The sequence below is a fragment of the Erythrolamprus reginae genome, chromosome Z (assembly GCF_031021105.1).
Source record: "Erythrolamprus reginae isolate rEryReg1 chromosome Z, rEryReg1.hap1, whole genome shotgun sequence".
Taxonomy (NCBI): Eukaryota; Metazoa; Chordata; class Lepidosauria; order Squamata; family Dipsadidae; genus Erythrolamprus; species Erythrolamprus reginae.
This window is the reverse complement of record NC_091963.1, coordinates 66,091,591-66,116,292: the sequence shown is the minus strand read 5'-3', so window position 1 is coordinate 66,116,292 and position 24,702 is coordinate 66,091,591. Positions and strand designations below refer to the sequence as shown.

The 24,702-nt window shown below is 40.9% G+C and overlaps 1 protein-coding gene across 7 annotated transcripts in view; it reads right to left on the bottom strand.

The window, feature by feature from the left end:
* Positions 1-24,702, bottom strand: part of AMPH (amphiphysin) — a 449,568-nt gene that overhangs the window by 285,996 nt on the left and 138,870 nt on the right. For all 7 annotated transcript variants that reach the window (XM_070726278.1, XM_070726279.1, XM_070726284.1 and 4 more), the window contains exon 4: positions 9,549-9,643. In XM_070726278.1, the coding sequence (XP_070582379.1) occupies positions 9,549-9,643 (95 nt within the window). The remainder of the gene's footprint in view (positions 1-9,548; positions 9,644-24,702) is intronic.

The following is a 24,702-nucleotide window of genomic DNA, read 5'->3' as shown; positions in this document are numbered from 1 at the left end:
TTGGTATGAGTGGGATGGTTGGGGTGGGTGGGGCTATGGTATGGATGAGATGAATGGAAATAGTATGAATGATAGATCTGGCCCACCTGAGGCTGGAGAGGCAGGAGGGGAGAGGGCACCAATCTCTGGGGTGACAGAGGGTCGGAATATTCCAGTGTTGCTGGGGAGAGGCAGATATGGTGGGGGCCACAGAGTTATCCGTTCCAGGGGAACGAGGGATCGTTGCTTAATAACGATCCCTTGTTCTGGCTCCTTGAGCTCAATCTTGGGCACTGACTCAAGTAGTACAGGGTCCGACTCATGAGACTAAGGGGCTGAGACTAAGGGGCTTAGAAGCATTGCCTTTGTCATGGTCGGACCATTTTCTACTATGGCTTGACTTCCTGGCTCCAATCCTTCCCCGCAGGGAGGCGAAACCGATTAAGTTGTTCCGCCCCAGGACGCCTGATAGACCCAGAGGGCTTTTAGAAGGCGCTTGGGGTTATTCCAGATGCACTCATCCACAATTCGGCGGAGTCTCTTGCAGAGGCCTGGAACAAGGCTGCAGCGGAGGCTCTTGATCGGATTGCGCCTTTGCGACCTCTACGTGGCGCTAGACTCCGTAGAGCTCCATGGTTCAACGAGGAGCTCCAGGAGTTGAAATGCCAGAAGAGACGTCTAGAGAAGCGATGGAGGAAGAGTAAGTCTGAATCCGATCGAACACTTGTAAGAGCTTTTATTAAGACTTACAAAGTGGCCGCCTTGATTGCATCAGTGGAATCCCGCCTGGCCGCTCTGTTTAGGGTGACCCGCTCCCTTCTTAACCAGGGGGGAATTGGGGAGCCCTTACATAGTAGTGCCGACGATTTTAACACGTTTTTCCCTGATAAAATCGCTCGGATCCGGGTGGACCTCGACTCTAATTGGAAAACAGAGTCGACTGACAACGAGTCAGTCGAGGTGACTGGGGCCCGTACTTGTCCACCTGTCTGGGAAGAGTTTGATCTGGTGACACCTGATGAAGTGGACAAGGCCACTGGAGCTGTGAGTTCCGCCACCTGCTTACTGGATCCGTGTCCCTCCTGGCTGGTTTCGGCCAGCAGGGAGGTGACACGGAGCTGGGTCCAGGAGATTGTCAATGCTTCCTTGGGGAGGGGGTCCTTTCCAACACCCTATAAAGAGGCGCTTGTGCGCCCCCTCCTCAAGAAGCCTTCCCTGGACCCAGCCATACTTAATAACGATCGTCCAGTCTCCAACCTTCCCTTTATGGCGAAGGTTGTTGAGAAGGTGGTGGCACTCCAGCTCCAGCAGTCCTTGGAAGAAGCCGATTATCTAGGTGCCTAGCAGTCGGGTTTCAGGCCCAGTTACTGCACGGAAACTGCTTTGGTCACGTTGATGGATGATCTCTGGCAGGCCCAGGACAGGTGTTTATCCTCTGTCCTGGTGCTTCTTGACCTCTCAGCGGCTTTCGATACCATCGACCATGGTATCCTTCTGCGCCGGCTGGAGGGATTGGGAGTGGGAGACACTGTTCTTCAGTGGTTCTCCTTCTACCTCTCCGGTTGGTCGCAGTCGGTGTTAGTGGGGGGCCAGAGGTCGACCCCAAGGTCTCTCCCTTGTGGGGTGCCTCAGGGGTCGGTCCTCTCCCGCTTGCTATTCAATATCTACATGAAACCGCTGGGTGAGATCATCCAAGGGCATGGGGTGAGGTATCATCAGTACGCTGATGATACCCAGCTTTACATCTCCACCCCATGTCCAGTCAACGAAGCAGTGGAAGTGATGTGCCGGTGTCTGGAGGCTGTTGGGGCCTGGATGGGTGTCAAAAGATCAAACTCAACCCTGATAAGACGAAGTGGCTGTGGGTTTTGCTTCCCAAGGACAATTCCATTTGTCCGTCCATCACCCTGGGGGGGAATTATTGACCCCCTTGGAGAGGGTCCGCAACTTGGGCTTCCTCCTCGATCCACAGCTCACATTAGAGAACCATCTTTCAGCTGTGGCGAGGGGGGCGTTTGCCCAGGTTCGCCTGGTGCACCAGTTGCGACTCTATTTGAACCGGGACTCACTGCTCACAGTCACTCATGCCCTCATCACCTCGAGGTTCGACTACTGTAACGCTCTCTACATGGAGCTTCCTTTGAAAACTGTTCAGAATCTTCAGATCGTGCAGAATGCAGCTGCGAGAGCAGTCATGAGCTTCCCCAGGTATGCCCATGTTATACCAACACTCCACAGTCTGCATTGGTTGCCGATCAATTTCCGGTCACAATTCAAAGTGTTAGTTATGATCTATAAAGCCCTTCATGGCATCGGACCAGAATATCTCTGAGACCGCCTTCTGCTGCACGAATCCCAGCGACCTATTAGGTCCCACAGAGTGGGCCTTCTCCAGGTCCCATCAACTAAACAATGTCGGTTGGCGGGCCCCAGGGGAAGAGCCTTCTCTGTGGCGGCCCCGACTCTCTGGAACCAGCTCCCCACAGAGATTAGAACTGCCCCTACCCTCCTTGCCTTTCGTAAACTCCTCAAAGCCCACCTTTGTCGTCAGGCATGGGGGAACTGAGATATCTCCCCTGGGCCTATACAATTTATGTATGGTATGTTTGTATGTATGTCTGCTTAATAATGGGGTTTTTAAAATATTTTAAATTGTAAATTATTAGATTTGTCATGAACTGTTTTATTGTATTGTGAGCCGCCCCGAGTCTATGGAGAGGGGCGGCATACAAATGTAACAAATAAATAAATAAATAAATAGATAGATAAATAGATAAATAGATAAATAGATAAATAGATAAATAGATAAATAGATAAATAGATAAATACAGTAGATAAATAGATAAATAGATAGATAAATAAATAAATAAATAAATAAATAAGGCCTGTCCCTGGTGTGGACAGGTGGAGTATTAATGTCTTCCAGTTCTTGCATCAAGGTCTGGCCAAAGGTCTTTCCCGGACATGCTCAGTTGCCAGCTTGCAGCTATTTCAAAGGTCCTCGTCTTGCAGGTCCGTGGATGCCCTGGATGCTCAGCCCTTACTTGGTAGGTTCTTTAAAGGGGCAGACAACTTTTGTCTATCTGCAGTTCATAGATACCCAACTTGGGATCTGACCAAAGTACTGCAGGCTCTGTTGGGAAATCCATTTGAACTCTTAGCGACTATGTCCCTCAGACATTTGACTTACAAGGTAGTTTTTCTTGTGTCCATGACATTGGCCCCCTGAATCTCCGAGGTTGCTGCCTTGTCTGTGAGGGGGGACTTGTGCATTTTCCACTCCAACGTGGTAGTATTAAGACTAGACCCAAAGGTTAATTCCTACTTTCACAGAGCGCAGGAAATTGTTCTCCCCAGTTTTTACTCAGTTCCAACCACTGATGCTTAAGCATAGTGGCATCAGCCAGATTCGCATAGGGCCCTAGATACCTATGTACAAAGCCTCTCTGGGTCATAAGGCCTCATCTTCAATGGTAGATTCAATGGTGGATCATTGGGTTTGCTGTTATTGCATTGTCTTATGATTGCCTTTCTTTACCTCGATCTTCTATTCTACATGTAGCGACGCAAATACCGCAGCTTGGACAATGTAGGCATCCATTGAGGAGATCTGCCAGGCAGCACCTGGTCATACCCAACACCATTCATCCATCACTATATACTGGATGGGTTTGCCTCACAGGAGGCAGCCTTTGGACAGTGGGTGTTACAACAGGTGACTCAATACATTGGGAATACCTTCCCTATGGACAAGAAACTTTGGAATGTCCCATCCTAACAGATAGGAAGCAGCAGGTGAAGCTAGGAAAAATCACATCAGATACATGTACAATTAGCACAGGTGCCCCCCAGGCTGTGTACTCTCACCACTTCTCTTCTCTCTATACACTAATGACTGGATCTCAAATGATCCATCTGTTAAACTACTGAAGTTTGCAGATGATACAACAGTGATCGGACTCATTCGAGACAATGATGAATCTGCATACAGACAGGAAGTTGAACAACTATCCTTGTGGTGTGACCAGAACAATCTAGAACTGGACACACTCAAAACTGTAGAAATGGTGGTAGACTTTAGGAGAAACTCTTCCATCTCTCACAATACTAGACAACACAGTATCAACAGTAGAGACGTTCAAATTTCTAGGTTCTAACATCAAAAACATCATCAAAAAAGCACAACAAAGAATGTTCTTTCTGCGCCAGCTCAGGAAGCTCAAACTGCCCAAGGAGTTGCTGATACAGTTCTACAGAGGAATCACTGAGTCTGTCATCTGCACCTCTATAATTGTCTGGTTTGGTGCGGCAACCCAACAGGACTGACACAGACTTCAGAGGATAATCAGAGCTGCAAAAAAACCACAATTGCTGCCAACCTGCCTTCCATTGAGGACCTGTATACTGCATGAGTCAAAAAGAGGGCGGGGAAAATATTTACTGACCCCTCGCATCCTGGACATAAACTGTTTCATCTCCTACCCTCAAAACGTCGCTACAGACCACTGCACACCAAGACAACTAGACACAAGAATAGTTTTTTCTCGAACGCCATCACTCTACTAAACAAATAATTCCCTCAACACTGTCAGACTTTTTACTAAATCTGCACTTCTATTCTACTAGTTTTTCTCATCATTCCTATCATCCTTTTCCTCCCACTTAGGACTATATGACTGTAACTTGTTGCTTGCATCCTAAGATTTTTATTAATATTGATTGTTTCTTCATTGCTTATTTGACCCCTATGACAATGATTAAGTGCTGTACCATATGATTCTTGACAAATGTATCTTTTTCTTTTATATATGCTGAGAGCATATCCACCAAGACAAATTCCTTGTGTGTCCAATCACACTAGGACAATAAAATTCTATTCTATTCTATTGTAGGCTAGCTCCACCTACTGGAGAATAGGTATTGGATACTCACCTGAACACCTCTTCTCATACGAAAACTTTCTTCTGCCATAGCTGAGCCCTTAAGCATTATCTTCCAAAAATCCTTCAGGACCAGTACTCTCCCCAAGCTGTGGTCTAAAGCAGTAGTCATCCCCATCTTCAAAAAAGGAGACCCATCACTAGTTGACAACTACCGACCAATATCACTATGCTGCGTCCCTTGTAAAATCATGGAATCAATCATAAATCGATCAATCACCCTTTACCTAGAATCTAATAACCTACTATCAAAAAAACAATTTGGATTCAGAAAGAAACTATCCTGCAACCTACAACTACTTCACTGCAAAAACATCTGGACTACCCACCTTGATCAAGGAAAATCCATAGATGCAATTTATATCGACTTCTGCAAAGCCTTTGACTCAGTGGTTCATGACAAACTTCTCCTAAAACTCAAATCCTATGGCATCTCAGGACTCCTCCACAACTGGATTACTGCATTCCTGTCAAACAGGCAACAAGTTGTCAAAATCGGAAGCGCCATTTCCTCCCCTGTCCCTGTCAAAAGCGGAGTTCCCCAAGGCAGCGTACTAGGTCCTACTCTTTTCATCCTATACATCAACGACCTCTGCGATAATATCGCAAGCAACTGTGTGCTCTTTGCCGATGATGTAAAACTTTTCAACACCACTGACAACACACTCACTCTCCAAAAAGACCTTGACTATGTTTCAGATTGGTCAAACATCTGGCAACTTCGAATCTCATCCAACAAATGCTCTACCCTCCACATCGGCAAAAAGAACCCAAACCTCATATATGAACTGAACAAACAAATTCTCACAGCAAACCCACACTCAGTAAAAGACCTCGGAATACTAATTTCAAATGACCTAAGTGCTAAAGCCCACTGCAACAATATTGCCAAAAAGGCTTCCAGAGTTGTAAACCTGATTCTACGTAGCTTCAGCTCTGGCAATCTCACACTACTGACCAGAGCCTACAAAACCTATGCCAGGCCCATCCTCGAATATAGCTCATCTGTCTGGAACCCTCACCACATCTCAGACATCAACACTCTCGAAAACGTCCAAAGATACTTCACCAGAAGAGCCCTCCACTCCTCCACCCGAAACAGAATACCCTACGAAAACAGACTAACTATCCTGGATCTTGAAAGCTTAGAACTGCGGCGCCTAAAACAAGATTTAAGTACTGCCCACAAAATCATTCGCTGTAATGTCCTTCCGGTCAACGACTACTTCAGCTTCAACCGCAACAACACAAGAGCATGCAACAGCTTCAAACTCAATGTTAATCGCTCCAAACTTGACTGTAAAAAATATGACTTTAACAATCGAGTCGTCGAAGCGTGGAACTCATTACCTGACTCAATAGTGTCAACCCCCAACCCCCAACATTTCTCCCTCAGACTCTCCTCGATCGACCTCTCCAGGTTCCTAAGAGGCCAGTAAGGGGCGTACATAAGTGCACTGATGTGCCTTTCGTCCCCTGTCCAATTGTCTTTCCTTTCCATTTTATCATATATATTCTCCCCTTCCCACCTACTTCTCTTCCTCTTCACTTCCTATCTTTTATATACCACTTAATGTCTATTCCCTTTCATATGTATTGTATATTGGACAAAGAATAAATAAATAAATAAATAAATAAATAAATAAATAAATAAATAAAATAAAAGACTTAGTTGACTCTCTTAGAGAAGTTAAAGAAAGGTAAAGAAATAGAATAGGGAGGGAGATGACTACTGTCCCTGCTCTGTGTATGAGAAGAGGCATTCAGGTAAGTATCCAACGCCTATTCCCCATACTTGGGAGTGGGGCCAGTAGTCATGTGGGACATACGTAAGAGATGTGTCCTTGTAGGGAGGGATAACCTTTAAAGATCATGAGAGATCACACTTTGTTTTGGTTTTTTTTTCAAAGATCACGCTTTGGAGGACTCTTCAGTCAAAGGCCGCATCTGCGGAGGCATAGGAATCTGTTTTGTAGTGATGAATGAATGAATTCGGCGAAGACCAGGTGGCTGCTTTACAGACTTCCTCCAATGAAACTTGATTAGCCTATGCTGTTGAGGTTGCTGCGCTTCTTGTGGAATGAGCAGTAATGCCTCTGGGAACCAACATGGCAGCTGATTCGTACACATTGGCAATTGTGCTTCTTATCCCTCTGCCCAAGATGGTGGAGGATACTTTGGTGCCTAATGACCTGGGATGGTAGGCATTGAAAAGGGCCTCCAATTTATGGAATGCCTGGGTGCATTTGATGTAAATGTGTAAAGCCCTGGTGACCTCCAGGGTGTGCCATCCAATGCTTAGACAGTGATTCGGTCTGTTGCAAAAGGATGGGAATGTAAGGTCCTCTGTTCTGTAGAACATGGAGCTCACTTTCAGGAGGAAAGTTGGATCCAGCCTGAGGACTGCTTTATCTGGGTGGAACAGACATAGGTCCTGCCTAGTAGATAAAGCTATCAGTTCTGAGATGTGATGGGCAGAGGTTATTGCCACTAGAAATACTACATTTCATGAAAGGTGTTTCAGGGAAGCCGTCATGAGAGGTTCATGTGGCAGAGATGTAAGTGATGACGGGACTTGAGGTAAGTCCCAGGTTCAGTATCGGTGGGTGGTTGGAGGTCTCAGATTAGATATCCCTTTGATGAGTTCCAGAGAAGGTTCCCAACCAGACCCGGCGAGGACCTAAGATAAGGCAGCCATTTGCCTACGGAGGGTGTTGACCAAAAGGCTTTGATGAAACCCTCTCATGAGGAATGTAACAATTCTGGGGAGAGGAATACATACTGGGGAGATTCCTTCTTGAAGACACCATTCACAGAACTTGGACCAGGTATGATTATATATATGGTTAGTGGATGGTCTTCTGGAAGTCTGCATGACCAGAATAGCGTCAGAATCATAGCCTTGGTATTCTAGATCTCTCTGGACAACCTCCATGTGGTCAGGTGGAACCAATCTGGATCTGGGTGGAAAGATGCACCTTGCTGTAGCATATCCTCCAAAACAGGGAGTTGTCATGGGGATTCGACGGACAGTGCTTGGAGATCCGCGAACCAAGCACGTCTTGGCCAGTGTGGGGCAATTACGATCACTTGAGCTTTCTCCAGCAGGATTTTGTGGATGAAGTCCGGGATGATCAGAATTGGAGGAAAGGTGTAAAGCAATTCCTGTGGTCATGGGCTCCTGAGGGCATTAATCGCCTCTGCTCCCGGAGAGGGGAAGCGGGAGAAAAAGCGGGGTAGTTGTGCATTGTCTGGGGTCGTGCATAAGCTGATTGAGGGGAGACCAAATTTGAGGCAGATCTGGGAGAAGAGTGATGGGAAAAGCATCCATTCTCCTGGGTCTATCACCTTGCGAGACAGCCAATCTGCTTGAAAATTGAGGTCCCACGAGATGTGAACTGCTGATAGAGACTGGAGGTCTCTCTCTGCCCAGAGACCCGGTTTCAAGGTTACCCACATTAAGGCTATGGAATGAGTGCCCTCTTGTCTGCATATGTGACTCTTGGTAGCCATATTGTCGGTGAGTATTAGGACAGGGTGATGTTTGATGTGGTGCCTGAAGTGTTTGAGGGCTAGGAATACAGCTCTGAGCTCCAGTCAGTTGATGAGGCAACTGGCTTCTTGCTTCGATCACGTGGCCTGTATTATCATACCTGTTGACTGGGCACCCCACCCTGTGAGGCTGGCATCTGTTGTGATGATTGTGTGCACTGAGATCCTGAAGAGGGTACCTTTAGCTAGAGCAGAGGATAGCCATCATGAGAGAGATCATGTGACGGATTGGGGAAGTGAGGTACTCTGTCCAGATCTCTGAAATGGTCACAGTAGCCTTTATTTCTCTACTCAGCCACTGCATTTTCTCAGTGTTTGGTATTATCTCATTCAATCCTTTTTCTGTTCAAATTAGGTGTCAAAATAATTCTCTTCACTTTGCTTATGTAATGCTCCTCTTTGTATTGCTATGTTTATTTGTTATTTTTGAATCCAGCACAACCTTCAGAATCTTCATAGCTTTGGGTAAAAACTATATAGAATCTAATAGAAATAGTGTGCTGTTTTCAATGGCATCAGGCTGGTTTCCAAGCCTTCAAGCAATTCAAGCTCTTGTTTTCAACCAAAACCATAAAAAAGCTGAAGCAACATATGATCTTCAGGAAAAATATTCACAGTTGCTTTAGTTATTTTAAAATATAGGTAGTCCTTTTGTAAGTCAAGGACTACCTATATTGAACTGTGTCTACACATCCAAAATTAATTGAGTGCAATGAAAGATAGATTTTTTCAATAGCTGTTTCTTGGAATTTGTATCCTGCAGGAAATCAGTTCAGTTGATTAAAAGTTCAGTTTTAGACACTGTTTAAAACTCTTTATTTGGAAGATCAAGAATAGAATTACTGGAAATTAAAGATGGATGTATTAACTAATAATTTGTTTTCTTCTGCTATATCACTTAATTTTAAATATTTTTTCTTAACTTCCTTGTATTAATTATTACACAAATTAGATTCAGTAAAGTTAGTAATATTTAACTTAGTCATTGTTTGCTTATCACATTAATTTCATTTGTCTATTCTAAGCACAATTCAATCTAAATGTACAATTTCTTAAATAAATAAAATAAATTCTTACCTCACCAACCATTTTCACATCTTCTCGGCCATACCAATCAGGTTCATATACTTCATGAAGAGATTCTGTAAGCTTTTTGGAAGCATCTTGCATGCCTAAAATTTTGATCAGAAAGAATCTGTTGTTCACATCTATCATCTCAAAGTTGGATTCCATTTGATTTGCCTTTATGAATGTCATCTCTAAAGTTCATAAACATTCAATAAAGCTCTCAATCAGGATTTTGTTAGAATTTATTATTTTGAACATTATTTCAAAAATAATAAAATGACAAAAATTAATAGATTTGATATTAATGACAAATGTGAATACTAAGAATGAATGAGATTGACTATATTTTTTTATTTTTTTAAAAAAGTTTATTAAATATATAAACACTAAAAAATACAGTACATGATCTTTTAACTTCTGTTACATATTCATTTACATTAATATTGTATTATATAGTGTCTTGAGTCAGACAAATAAATATAGAAAGAAAACAAAAAAAAACAAGTAGAAATAATAGATGGAAAAGAGACATATACACATATAACAACCTCCTCCCTTCCCCCAAGCTGTCTATATAGACAGCTCTTTCTCTTATGTAATTCTACAGCAGTTAGTACCAATGGTCATTTTTCGGTTTTATGTGAAACCTTTTGAATTGTAATATGTTTTTCTTATATCTCATTTCCAAAACGTTTTTATTATATTTTTATATTTATTAAACATAAATCTTTCTATATACAGCTTTATTTCTGTTTGCAAAATTCTTTCCAGATCTCACAGTATTTTGCTTCATCTTTGTTTTTCAGCTCTTGTGTTAGCTTGTTTAATTCCGCACAGTCATATATATTTTTTAATCACGATTCTTTCTGTTGGCGTTCCTTCTTTTTTCCAGTTCTGGGCTATGCAAATCCTAATCACTATGATGATATGCTGAATAAGATAGTAGTATTCTTTTTTTCATTTTTAGATCTATTATGCCTAGCAGGAAGATCTCAGGTTTTAGTTTAAGGTTTTGTTCAGTAATTTCAAAAATCCATATATTTATTTTGTTCCAAATTTTCTTTATTTGGGGACATGCCGACCACATATGGAAGAAAGTTCCATTTCCATTTCCACATCTCCAGCACTTTGGCTTTAGGTTATGGTATATTTTTGCTAATCTGGCTGGTGCTAAATGCCATCTGTAGAACATTTTATGGGTATTTTCTTTATATGCTATTGATTTTGTCATTTTGTAGTTTCTGGCCCACATAGTTTCTCATTGGTCTAGATCAGACCTGGGCAAGAGGCGGCCCGCGGGCCTCATCCAGCCCACCAGCTGTCTGTAACCGGCCCGCCGCCAGAGCCCTTCCAGCCTGGGCTCACCCAGTCACATGCCAGTCCTTGTTGCCGGCTGGATGGGCTTTAACTCTTGGTGGCCCGGGCTCCTCCTCCTCAGTTCCAGGCGAGCAACAGTAATGAAGGGCTGGGCAGGCCTGGGAAGAGCAGGGAGTCCCCCTCCCAGCGCCCTTGACCATGGAGGCCTCAACCCGCAGGTAGAGAACAAAGTGGGGAGGTGGCCGGCATCACAAACTGCCACAGCCCGAATTGGCGCTCAGCCTGGCCCCGCTTCCACAAGAGGTGACAGTGGCAGGGAGCCTTTGTCTCCCAGTGCCCCCAAGGACCAGTGTGGCTGACCAGGAAGGGATGGGCAGGGGGAGTGGGCAAGCCAGCGGCAGGTGGCAAAGGGAGCCGGCCGGTCACAACCGCTGCATACATGGGCTTCTTTGTGTGCCTCACCATCACCGCCCTTCTTCCCAGCCACCTTCTGCACGCTCGCTGCGGGCCGGCTTTTATAGTCATGCCGGCCACCCACCTGCCAAGGGTTAGAGGAGCTGGGCAGGTTGTCCCTGCCAGCCCGTCCTCCTTTCCCCTCCCCGCCCGGTTGCGAGGGATCGGGGGCAGCATGGCCTGGCTGTCTGGCCCCTTTTCCAGTGCACAGCTGCCCGGGGAGTGCAGCACTGGTCCTTGCCGGGAGAAGTAGCCCGAATGGAGATGTAAGCCAGCCAGCCCAGCCTCGCCTCACCGGCAGCGCCTCCAAGCCCGCATCTCAGCCATGAGGGGAACCCAGGCTGAGGCGGAGATGGCACAGCCAAGCCAGTGGGTGGGTGGGAGCGCTCCTTAGGCAAGGCTCCTCAGGCAAGGCTCTCCACAGGCCGGGAAGGCTCACTCTCTTTCCCCCTCCCCGCTGGCCCCAGCTGGGAAAGCCGGAAGATCTCTTAAGTCTGGCCCTCTAAAACCATCCCAATTTCTCATGCGGTCCCATGGAAAAATTAATTGCCCATCCCTGGTCTAGATGAATGTTATACCCTATATTTCTTACCCAGTTAATCATGTTTCCTTTCACTATTTCAGTTTCCATTTTATATTCAATCTAAAAATTATATAATTTAGTTATAAGATTTTTTCCCCTCAACTAATAGTAATTTATCCAGTATTGAGAATTTTTCTTGAATTCCACTATTTTTAAAAATCTTTTTGTAACTTTGACTGAATTTGGGCATATGGCCACCAATCAATTGTAGCACCCTGTTCCATCAATAGTTGCCTTGATTTTAAATTTCCCTTTTCATCTAATATTTGATCATAGTTAACCCTTTCATTTAGTTTTATTGTGTTTGGTTGTGTTATTGCTTCCATACTGGAATACCATCTTGGTATCTTCCTGTAACGTTCCTCTCTAATTTTATTCCATGTCTCCATTAGTGCGTCTCTTATTTTATGGTTTTTAAAATATGCCGGAGTCTTGTTTTTCTAATTCCATAAAAATCCATGCCATCCCTGTAAAAGATCATGCTCTTCCAAAGCCAGAAGTCTCTGATTTTTAATTTCAATCCAATCTTTAATCCATAATAGTGATGAGACTTTATGGTAAAGTTCAAAGTCCAAAACCCCCTTGTTTTTATTTATATTACAACCATTTTAATTTTATTTTTGCCTTCTTACCTCCCCATATAAATTTAGATATAATTCTATTAAATTTTGTAAAGAAAGTGTTAATTTTACTGGATTTTTTTTGAAAAAATAGAGAAATTTGGGTAATATTGACATTTTAATAGTTGAAATTCTTCCAGTTAGGGAAATGTGAAGTTTATTCCATTTTACAAGTTGTTCTTCAGTCCTCTTTACTATTTTTTGTATGATATTTATCTTCTTTAATTGTACTACATTTGGCGGTTAATAGTAACCCTAAATATTTAACTTTCTTAACAATTTGAATTCCTAAATTTTTTTCTAGTTCTTGATTTTGTCCATATCTCATATTTTTGATTATTATTTTGGTTTTCTGTTTATTAATTTTAAGCCCTGCGACATTTCCATAATCATTTATTTCTTTTAATAGTTGTTGTCCTGCCTCTAATAGTTCATCTAATATAAAAACTAGATCATCCTCGTAGGCTTGTAGTTTAAATTCCTGTCCTTTAATTTTCAAACCAGTGATTTCTGAGTTTCCCCTAATTTGTCTTAACATTGTTTCAATAGAAAAGATGAAAAGTAAAGGGGATAGAGGACATCCCTGACGTACCCCCTTCCAAATTTGAAATGTCTCAGTCAATTCTCAATTTACCATTATTTTTGCCGATTGTGTATTATAAATTGTTTCTATCATCCTAATAAATTCAGTGCCAAATTTTATTTGTTTTAGTAGTTCAAATATAAATTCCCATTTCAGGTTGTCAAAGGCTTTCTGTGCATCCAAAAACATAAGTGCCATGGATTTTTCTGCATGAGTGTCATAAAATTCTAATGTATTAAATATTATCCTTGTATTGTTTCGAATAAATGTACTAGGTAGGAACCCATTTTGATCCATATGTATCCATTCGTTTAAAATTGGTTTAATTCTATTTGCCATAATTGTCATAAATATTTTATAGTCCGCGTTAAGTAGTGAGATAGGTCTATAATTTTGTATTTTTTGTTTTTCTGAATTATCTTTTGGTATTGGGGGATTTGCGCATGCGTCCAATTAGCTAGACGCATCTACAGAAAGCTCCCGCATGTGAATTAGGAAAAGGGAAAGTTAACCCCTGACAACCCTCTCTAGCTTGGTGAAAAGTGGTTGGGAGGAACTGGATTGAACAGTGCTGTTGAAAACTCTACAAAAAAGAGTCAAAAGAAGGATTAAGTCACAGTTTTAAACGTGAGTAGGGGGAAAAAGTGAGAACAAAGAAAAGATGGCGTCTACTACGGAGCTGGAGGGAAAAATGGATTCATTGTTAACGGCATTTGCCAATATGGGACAGTTGCTCCAAGATATGAAAAAGGAGATAACGGCCGTTGGGGCTAGTGTTGCAGATTTAAAAGAGCAGTCAAAAATACAAGATCAAAGAATTGTGAAATTGGAGGAGGTCAAGAGTCATCAGGAATTACGTATAATTAACTTGGAGGACAGACAAAGAAGAGCTAATCTCCACCTGAGGGGATTTAAAAAAGATTTTGCGGAGGGTAAACATCTTATCCAAGCAATTTACCAATGGTTCAGTGAAAACAACATTAAATGTGATCTAAGTGAATTTGAAAGAGCGCACTGGGCATTTGGATCTCGGAATCAAGGAGATCAAAAAGATGTTATTGTAAGATTTAATTCGGAAAGGAAAGCAGCAGAAATCTTCAGAGAACTAAAGCAGATTTCAAACTTACGTTACAAAGCCATTCCAATACGCATTTTAAAAGACTTGTCTGCAGAAACGCTCAAGATGAGAAACCAGATGAGAGACGTCACCTCCCAATTATATGAAAATGGAATCCGTTTCACATGGCGTTATCCTGCCACAGTAATCGTTTTTAAAGACTCCAAAGTTTTCCAGGCGAGATCTCTGGAGGAGGGGAAGAAACTGCTTCAACAGCTGGGGATTGATTCGAAGGTAACTTCCCAGGCATCAACATCGAAGGGCAAGCCAGAAGTTGGAGACGGGGACGGGAGACACAGAAGAGGAGAGGAGGATTTGTTTATGCTCCAACCAATTCGTGCAGCAGAACAAAGTAAAGAGGAAAAAATTGCAGCTCTGCAAAAGGAACTTGAATTACTTCAGGAGAAGGAAAAAAGAGAAGAACCGAGAATCACGCGCCAGAAGAAGAAATAATGAACTGAACTGAGCTGATCTGCCAATATGGTATTATTGTTCTCAACTAACTAACTTCTTCTTCCTGTATTTTTTGCTAACCAACAAGGGGAAAAGAGGGAAGGAGGGGGGATCTTTCTTTATTGTGACAAAAGGGGAGAGATGGGGGAGGTTTCTAGTGGAACGCAAATTCAGGAGTGCCTCTTGGATAACGAAAGGTTTTTTCGTTGCCTCCCCTTGGGGGGGGTGTAAGGGAAGAGGCACTAGGGTGGGGATTCATGATAATTAACAAGCATTTTTCCAGCAGGCTCTGTTTTGCAGGAGGGGGAAATATATTTAAAATTATGTAAATGGGTGAAACAGTGTTATTATCGTTAAACGTAAATGGTCTTTCATCACAGAAAAAACATTATAGAATCATGAAGCTGGCTAGGGACAGTAAAGCTGATATCTTATTTTTATCAGAAACTCATAAAGGAAGGGAAAAATCAGATAAATTAGTTACAAATAGCGAGTGGCAACGGGCTTATGAGTCGAGAGGGACGGCAAAATCCAGAGGAGTCGCCATCTTGATTAATCAAAGACTAATAAGCTAGTAACCTTAGCAGTAATCTATGCCCCCAATGTAAATGCAAAACAATTCATAATGAATGTAAAGCGTAAATTAGATAATTTTGCGGAAGGCACAGTGATTTTAGCAGGCGATTTCAACCTGGAATTAACAGAAGGGAGGGGAGAAAAGAAAAAGTTACATTTAAATAAAATTAATATGATGGACTTACATGAAAATATAGTAAACAGGGATACATTTTATTCAGCAAGACACAATAAATTTAGTTGCATCGATTATATATTAATTAATAAAACAGCCGAGGTACAGCTTAAGAAAGTAGAAGTTAAAAGTATTTGGTTATCAGACCATGCCCCACTGTTAGCAGTGATTGAGATAGATGGTAGTAGGCAACAAAGGATTTGGAGATATAACCCTGTGGTTTCAGCTAGTGAGAAAAATAGACTCAAATTACAAAAGGAATTGAGTGAATTTTTTAGTATTAATGCAACAGGCGAAATAAAGCAAACAATAGTTTGGGATACACACAAGGCTGTCATGAGGGGTAATTGTATTAGCACTGAAGCTTTTATTAGGAAATCCTGGGAAGTTGAAAGAGAAAACCTATTAAAAGAAATAGATTTAATACAAGAAATTTTAAAAATTACAAGAAATAGAGCTTGGAATACATTATTATTATCTAAAAAAAAGAAATTACAATTACTTGATGAAGAAAGATGGAATAAAATGAAGATGATTGTAAAACAGAGAATCAGGGGATGGGGGAACAAATCAATGAAACAAATGGTACATTATTTGAAAAAAAGAAAAGAGAAATCCCATATCTCTGCTTTAAAGGATAAGGAAGGTGTAATAAAACGTACTAATGCAGAAATGGAAAAAATAATGAGTGACTTTTATGGGAATTTATACAAAAAAGAACATATTACATTGCAAACCATAGAGGTTAATGAGAAAGTAACGGAAGAAGATAGACAAATTTTAAATGCAAAAATAACAAATGATGAGATATCTAGAGTTATTAAAGGATTGAAACCTGCTAAAGCCCCAGGTCCAGATGGTTTTACTGCTGAATATTATAAGACTTATATGAATGAATTATTACCGTATTTGGAAAAATTGTTTAACAATGTAATTGAGACGTTTGAAACTCCACAGACGTGGAAAATCTCAGAAATTATAACTATCCCAAAGCCGGATCGTGATCCAATGGACCCAAGTTCTTATCGCCCTATCAGCTTACTCAACCAGGATTACAAAATATTTATGAAAATATTGGCAAACAGGGTAGAGAATATCTTACCAAAGATAATTGGAGAAGACCAATATGGATTTGTTAAAGGGAGAAAGATTTATGAACCAATTAGAAACGTGGTTAATGTTATACACCATGCTACCAATACCAAAAGAAAACTAAGTATTTTAAAGTTAGATGTGTACAAAGCCTTTGATAAAGTTAACCATGAAATAAAAAGAGGACACATTTTCTTGTGGGTGATTCGACCGTTAGAGGTGTTGATTTGGGACAGAGCAAGGATGTGGTTAAGGTGCTGAGGTGTCTCCCAGGGGCCACTGCCAGCAGGGACAGGAGGCGGATTACAAACATTGTTAAGACTGTGAGTAAAGGTAATAACGTTGATGTGGTGGTGCATCTTGGCACAAATGATTTGTCCCAGAGAAATGTTAATGTAGTAAAAAGAGATTTTCAATGTCTAAGTGTGGAGCTGGGTAAAATAACTGATTCAGTGACTTTCTCAGAGGTGTTACCGCTTTGTGGCCAAGAGGATAAAACAACGTGTATCAGAGAGTTTAATGTGTGGTTAAGGCAGTGGTGTAAAGCTGAAGGTTTTGGCTATGTAAGTCATGATGTCAGTAGGTGGTCTAATAGGGAGTTGTTTAAGAGGGATGGTTTGCATCCATCAAACAGAGGTACCCAGGTGCTCGGTGAGGAATTCAGAACTTTTTTGGACAGGCATTTAAACTAGGTAAAGGGGACAGAGATGTAACTGATGTGGGTGATTTCTGTCCCCGACCAATGAGGATAAAGCAGTTTTTGGAAGCTTATGAAAAGGGAGCTACAAATAATATAGATGTAGTTGTTGATGATAAGGGGCAAACTAATAACGAAAATAATGTTCTTCGGGTAATGTGCACAAATGCTCGAAGCTTGAGCAACAAGCTCTGTGAATTAATGGCCATAATATCTAGAGATAATTTGGACCTGGTTGCCATAACTGAGACATGGTTTAAGGATTCTAATGAATGGGAAATATCCATACCAGGATATACACTGTATAGGAAGGATAGAATAGAGAGAAGGGGAGGTGGAGTAGCCATTTATATTAAAGAAAGTCTAAAAACAACACTAATTCAAAATACATGTCAAGATCTAGAGACTCTCTGGATTTGCATGCAAAATAAAGACGGTTCTGTCATTAGAATTGGGGTGATCTATAGGCCTCCAGGGCAATCCGAGGAATATGACAACAAGATGGTGGATGAAATTACCCAAATGGCAGTAAAGGGAGATATTGTGGTTATGGGTGATTTCAACATGCCTGATGTTGACTGGAATATCCCCAGTGCCCTTACATGCAAAAGTAAGAATATAGTAGAGGCCTTTACAGGAGCAGCTCTGGCACAGCTGGTTAAGACACCAACTAGAGGGGAGAATATTCTAGATTTAGTTTTTACGAATGGGAATTGGGTTTCAGATGTCAAGGTGGGAGAAAATTTAGGTTGCAGTGACCATCTATGTTTGTGGTTTGATGTAAAAACTCATTGTGAGCAATCCTATAATGCAACCAAAGTATTGGATTTCAGAAAAACAAATTTTAATGCAATGGGAGAATATTTAGATAATGAATTAAAGGGGAGGGATAAAATGGCAGGAGCGAGCATCCAGTGGACTGTATTAAAAAAGGCCATCTTAAAAGCCACTGGACTGTATGTAAGACAAATAACTAAAGGTAAAAGGAAGAAGAAACCGCTATGGTTTAGCAATGATATAAGGGCTATAGTCAATGAAAAAAAGGCTGCCTATAGGAGGTATAAAGAGTCTGGAAGTGTAGCTGATAGGGAGGTATATAAAATGAGACAGAAGGAGGCGAAACAGATAATATATGCTGCTAAAGCCTCAAAAGAGGAAGAAATTGCCAAATCTGTAAAGAAGGGGGATAAAACCTTCTTCAGATATATTAATGATAAGAAGAAGAAAAACTGCGGCATCACGAAGCTTAGTACCGGGAATAATACATGCATTAATGGGAATAAGGAGATCGCTGACCATTTCAATAGCTACTTCTGTTCAGTTTTCTCAAAAGACACCTTACAAAATAATACTATAGAGGGATATAGCATTGCTTCCAGCTGTACGGATTCAGCTCCAGTGATCTTAGAAGCCGATGTCTTAGAAGAACTTGAACGATTAAAGATAAATAAGGCAATGGGTCCAGATGGCATCCACCCCAGAGTTCTTAAAGAACTCAGATCTGTCATTGCTACCCCCCTGACTGATTTGTTTAACCAATCCTTGTTAACAGGAGAAGTTCCTGAGGATTGGAGAATGGCCAGTGTTGTGCCTATTCACAAGAAGGGCAGTAGAGAAGAAGCTGGTAACTACAGGCCAGTTAGCTTGACATCAGTTGTAGTTAAAATGATGGAGACTCTACTCAAAAAGAGGATAAATCAGCATCTAAAAAACAATAACTTATTAGACCCAAATCAGCATGGCTTTACTGAAGGCAAATCATGTCAGACTAATCTCATTGATTTCTTTGACTATGTCACAAAGGTGTTGGATGAAGGTGGTGCCGTGGATATTGCCTACCTGGACTTCAGCAAAGCCTTTGATACGGTTCCACATAAAGAGCTGATAGATAAATTAGTGAAGATTGGACTTAATCCCTGGATAGTTCAATGGATTTGCAGCTGGCTGAAGCGTAGACATCAGAGAGTTATTGTTAATGGCGAGTATTCTGAGCAGAGTCAGGTTACAAGTGGTGTGCCACAAGGATCTGTTCTGGGTCCTATTCTTTTTAATATATTTGTGAGTGACATAGGGGAAGGTTTGGTAGGGAAGGTTTGCCTATTTGCCGATGACTCTAAAGTGTGCAATAGGGTTGATATTCCTGGAGGCGTCTGTAATATGGTAAATGATTTAGCTTTACTAGATAAATGGTCAAAGCAATGGAAACTGCAGTTTAATGTTTCCAAATGTAAAATAATGCACTTGGGGAAAAGGAATCCTCAATCTGAGTATTGTATTGGCAGTTCTGTGTTAACAAATACTACAGAAGAAAAGGATTTAGGGGTAGTGATTTCTGACAGTCTCAAAATGGGTGAACAGTGCAGTCAGGCGGTAGGGAAAGCAAGTAGGATGCTTGGCTGCATAGCTAGAGGTATAACAAGCAGGAAGAGGGAGATTATGATCCCACTATATAGAATGCTGGTGAGACCACATTTGGAATACTGTGTTCAGTTCTGGAGACCTCATCTACAAAAAGATATTGACAAAATTGAACGGGTCCAAAGACGGGCTACAAGAATGGTGGAAGGTCTTAAGCATAAAACGTATCAGGAAAGACTTAATGAACTCAATCTGTATAGTCTGGAGGACAGAAGGAAAAGGGGGGACATGATCGAAACATTTAAATATATTAAAGGGTTAAATAAGGTCCAGGAGGGAAGTGTTTTTAATAGGAAAGTGAACACAAGAACAAGGGGACACAATCTGAAGTTAGTTGGGGGAAAGATCAAAAGCAACATGAGAAAATATTATTTTACTGAAAGAGTAGTAGATCCTTGGAACAAACTTCCAGCAGATGTGGTAGATAAATCCACAGTAACTGAATTTAAACATGCCTGGAATAAACATATATCCATCCTAAGATAAAATACAGAAAATAGTATAAGGGCAGACTAGATGGACCATGAGGTCTTTTTCTGCCGTCAGACTTCTATGTTTCTATGTTTCTATGTTTCTATGATTATCTGTTTCAATTATGTAAAGATTTAAATATGGGAGATTCATTTTGTAGAATTATAGAAACAATTTATAAGGATAATATAGCCCATATTAGAGTAAATGGTAACAGAACAGAGACGATTAAAATACAGAATGGAACCAAGCAGGGTTGTCCACTATCCCCAATGTTATTCGCACTAGCAATTGAGACTTTAGCAAATAAAATTAGAAATGATAAGGAATGGAGAGGTTATCAAATAGAAAAATTTGAATTGAAATTAAATTTGTTTGCAGATGATGCTATAGTGATGTCCGAAACCCCAATCGAAATGATGAAAAGAATAATGATATTACTCTAGGAATTTAAAGACCAATCGAGACTTATGGTAAATATAGAGAAATCGGAGATAATTTGTTTAAACACAGGCCCTAAAGAGCAAATTGAGATACAAAAAATATCAGGATTGAAATTAGGATGTAAAAAAATGAAATATTTAGGAATCTGGTTGTTTAAGAATCCGATAAAAATTGCGACAGCCAACTATAATTTAATATGGAAAAAAATTCAGAAGCAGATAAAAAATTGGAGGGGGAAAAGGTTGGGAAGAATTGCCAAGATCAGAGCCCTTAAAATGATGATAATACCAAAAATGATGTATTTGTTTCAGGTTTTACCAGGTACCCTCCCTGGGGCAAAACTGAGAGAATGGGATAGTAAATTAAACTTTTGGATTGAAGGAAACAAAAGGCCTAGAATAAGAAAAAAATGGCAGTTTGCACAAGAGAAAGAGGGGGGGTGGGGGAGCCCATGCTTGGTACTATATAGAGAAGCATTTCAAATAGAAAGATTAATGGAATTACAGTTATGGGGGGAAAAGAAGTGGGTAAATTTAGAAAAGGAAATTAACAATATAAATAATAAAGAGCTATTATTTAAAAATTGGAGTAGAATAGAAATCAGTAATTTAATCGACCCTCTGAAAGCATGTTTAGAAATATGGTCTAAATGGCAGAGAAAATGTGGAACTAGGAATTCCAAGCTATCAACGTTACATGTATTGAACATAGGTGATGATGTTAATTTAAGCAGAATTATTAAAGTACTAAATAGCAAAGGGATAATGAGAATTGAACAATTATATGAGAAGGATGGAAGAGTTAGCAGAACTCGATTGGAATGGTGGCTTGGTCAACAGAAATGGCTGCAGATTAATGCAATAAGCAAATATTTAAATAAAAGTGAGAATAAAGAAGCTTTCTTACGAGAAGAAAATTGTTTAGAAAAAATAATAAAAGAAAAGATTAATGAGATAAAAGCCCAAGCCGGTAATATATATAGAATGTTATTGCAGGCGGAAGAGGAAGTAATAAAAAGTTTGACAAGATGCTGGCAAAATGATTTACAAATAGATGAAAGTGAAATGAAAGAAATAGTAGAAAATATACCGTTTTTTCCGGCGTATAAGACGACTGGGTGTATAACACGACCCCCTAACTTTTCCAGTTAAAATATAGAATTTGAGATATACTCGCCGTATAAGACTACCCCCGGCGGGGAGAGCAAAGGTGGCAGCGGGAGTAGCGGAGGCGAGGCGGAGAAGAAAGAAGCGGCGGAAAAGTATAGTGTCTGAGCGGCAGTCCCCTTGGGACTGGGCAGCATAGAAATACAAATAAATAAATAAATAAATAAATAAATAAATAAATAAATAAATAAATATAAATAAATAAATAAATAAAATCTCTACTTTTTTATTAAAATAAATTAATAATAAAACAAAACCAAACTCTATTACTATTAAAACTAAAACAACCAGCAAATCCAAAAACATAACTATTAATAAAAACAGGTGAGGGCTGGGGGTTTTTTTCTCTGTTATTATTTAAGTGCTTTTACCATATGCTTTAAATCAAGAGTCACTTCTCTCTCTATTTCTCTCTCTTTCCTGTCATTCTCTGCCTCAATCATTTTCTCATTTCTCTTCCCCCCTTTTTTCTATCATTTCTCTCTCCCTCTCTCTTCCTTCCACTCCTTTCTCTCTCTTGCTTTCTTCCTCTCTCTCACTCTCTCTCTCTTCCTTCCTCTCTCCTCTCTCACTCTTTCTTTCTTTCCCTCTCTCACTCTCTCTTCCTTCCTGTCTTCTCTCTTTCTCTCTCCCTTTCTTTCCTTCTCTCTTCCTTCCACTTTTTTCTCTTTTTCTTTTCCTTCCTTCCCCTCCCTCTCTCCCTTTATATTTATCTCTTCATTCCTTCCTCTCTTCCTCCCTTTCTCTCTCCCTCTCGTTCATTTTGCTCTCCCTTCCCTCCCTCCCTCCTTCTTTCCTCTCCTCTATCCCTCCCTCTCTTTCCTTTATCTCCACGTCTCCGGCTTTGCTGACATGCACAAGGCTCAAGCCAGCTGCCCGGAAAAGCCATGAAGGTCCTCCTGCCCCCCACCCCCAGCAGAAAACACAACGGAGGTCTTCCGGTACCAGCTTGAGCCTCGCATTGCTCCACCCCGCTTCGCCTGTCATCCTGGACCTCCGTTGTGTTTTCGGGGGGAAGCGGTGGGAAAGCCCTGTGCTGGCCAGGAAAGCCGGGTTTGCTTTCCGTGAAAGCAGCGCGCCTTTTAAACACGCTGCTTTCTTGCAACATTTTCCTGGGTGGGGGGGGAGGAGGCGCCCCCCCCCCAGGAAAGAGGTCCAGGAAACAGCGTGTTTAAAAGGCACGCTGCTATCACGGAAAGCAAACCCGGCTTTCCTGGCCAGCACAGGATTTTCCCACCGCTTTCCCCCCCCCCCCCGAAAACACAACGGAGGATTACAGGCAGGACGAAGCAGGGTGGAGCAATGCGAGGCTTGGCGCGTTTCTTTTGGCGGAAGAGGAGGCGAGGGAACGGATCGGGCGGGGGCAGCACCTTCTACTGTCGGCGCCTACCCGCCCCCGACCCCCATGGGCTGGCAGGGGGATGGAGACTGCGCACCCATGGAAAAGGGCGCGTGGGGCGGTATTTTGGTCTGCGTGGGCGCAGCCTACGGGGAACGGTGCTATGGAATCAGTATCCGGCGTACAAGACGACCCCCCACTTTGGGAAAGATTTTCAGGGGTCAAAAAGTCGTCTTATACGCCGGAAAATACGGTATATAAGATTAAAAATACAAGAGTTAAAGAGATGAGAAGGAAATTTTTACATAAATGGTACTATACACCGGCTCAACTTGCACACTTCCAGGGGAAAGAGAAGGGTAATTGTTGGCATGGCTGCCAAAAAAAGGGAATCTTTATGCATATGTTCTGGGAGTGTGCAGAAATTCAGACATTCTGGAATGAAGTACAGAACGAAATTAACAAAATGTTAAATATTAACTGGATAATTACAAAAGAAATAGCGATTTTAATTAAACAAAGAAAATTAGGAGAATTCAAGGAAATAAAATCTGCAGCATTGGAAAGTGCTCAAGCAGTAGTGGTATTGGGTTGGAAAGACTCCACAAAATGGACAATACAGAATTGGTACTGGTACATGGTGGACCACATACATTTTGAAATTATGGAAATAAGATTAAACAACTTTGATGAAAACAAACTGGAGAAGCTGATGGTACGATGGAATAAGGTGAAGGATTATATGTTGAGTAGAATCTGTGATGTAAATGTGAAAAATAAACTGCAATCACTCTTTTAGTAATATCTAATGCAAGATAGAGCCAAGGAAATACAGATAAACAAAAATTAAAAACCTTTGAATCCCCTTGTATGGGTGGTGGTGGTGAAGGGGGGTGTTTTGTCTGTTAGGTGATGGGCACACGCACTGTGCACTGTTATATGTTTGTTTTATGTAATCATTTTATAAAATCAATAAAAATGTATTTTTTTAAAAAAATTATCTTTTGGTATTAAAGTTACCAATGCTTCAGTCTAGGATTTTGGAATTTCCCCATGATATAACACCTCATTAAATATAGATAGTAATAATTCTTGTAGTGTTTCTCTTAGCTCTTTGTAATATTCATTCAGAATCCCATCTGGCCCTGGTGTCTTGTTGTTTTTTTGTTTCTGAATCGCGTTTTCTAATTCTATTGCTGTTATTTTTTTATTCAGTAATTCTTTATTTAGTTCCGTTAATTCTCCTAAATCTATTTTGTTTATATATGTCTTCAACTGTTTCTCATCTACCTCTTCTTTTTTGTAAATTCTTTAAAATATTCTACCGCAATTTTCTTCTTTGCTTCTATTGTATGTTGCCTGTCTCCATTCCTATCCTTTAATTGTTGTATATATCTTTCCTCTTTTTCTTTTTTTAATTTATACACTAACCCTCTGCCCACTTTATTCGCATTTTCAAAATAATTCTGTTTTACCATTTTAATTTGTGAAGCTATCTCTTCCTGAACAATAAATTAATTTTGTGTTTTAATTTATCCCTTTCTTCTCCTAATTCCTCATTCTGTGATTCTTTTTGCATTTCTTTTTCTATGTTTTGGACTTTATTTCGATACTCTTCCATCTGTTTAGTTTTAAATTTCTTTTTCTTAGCCGTATATG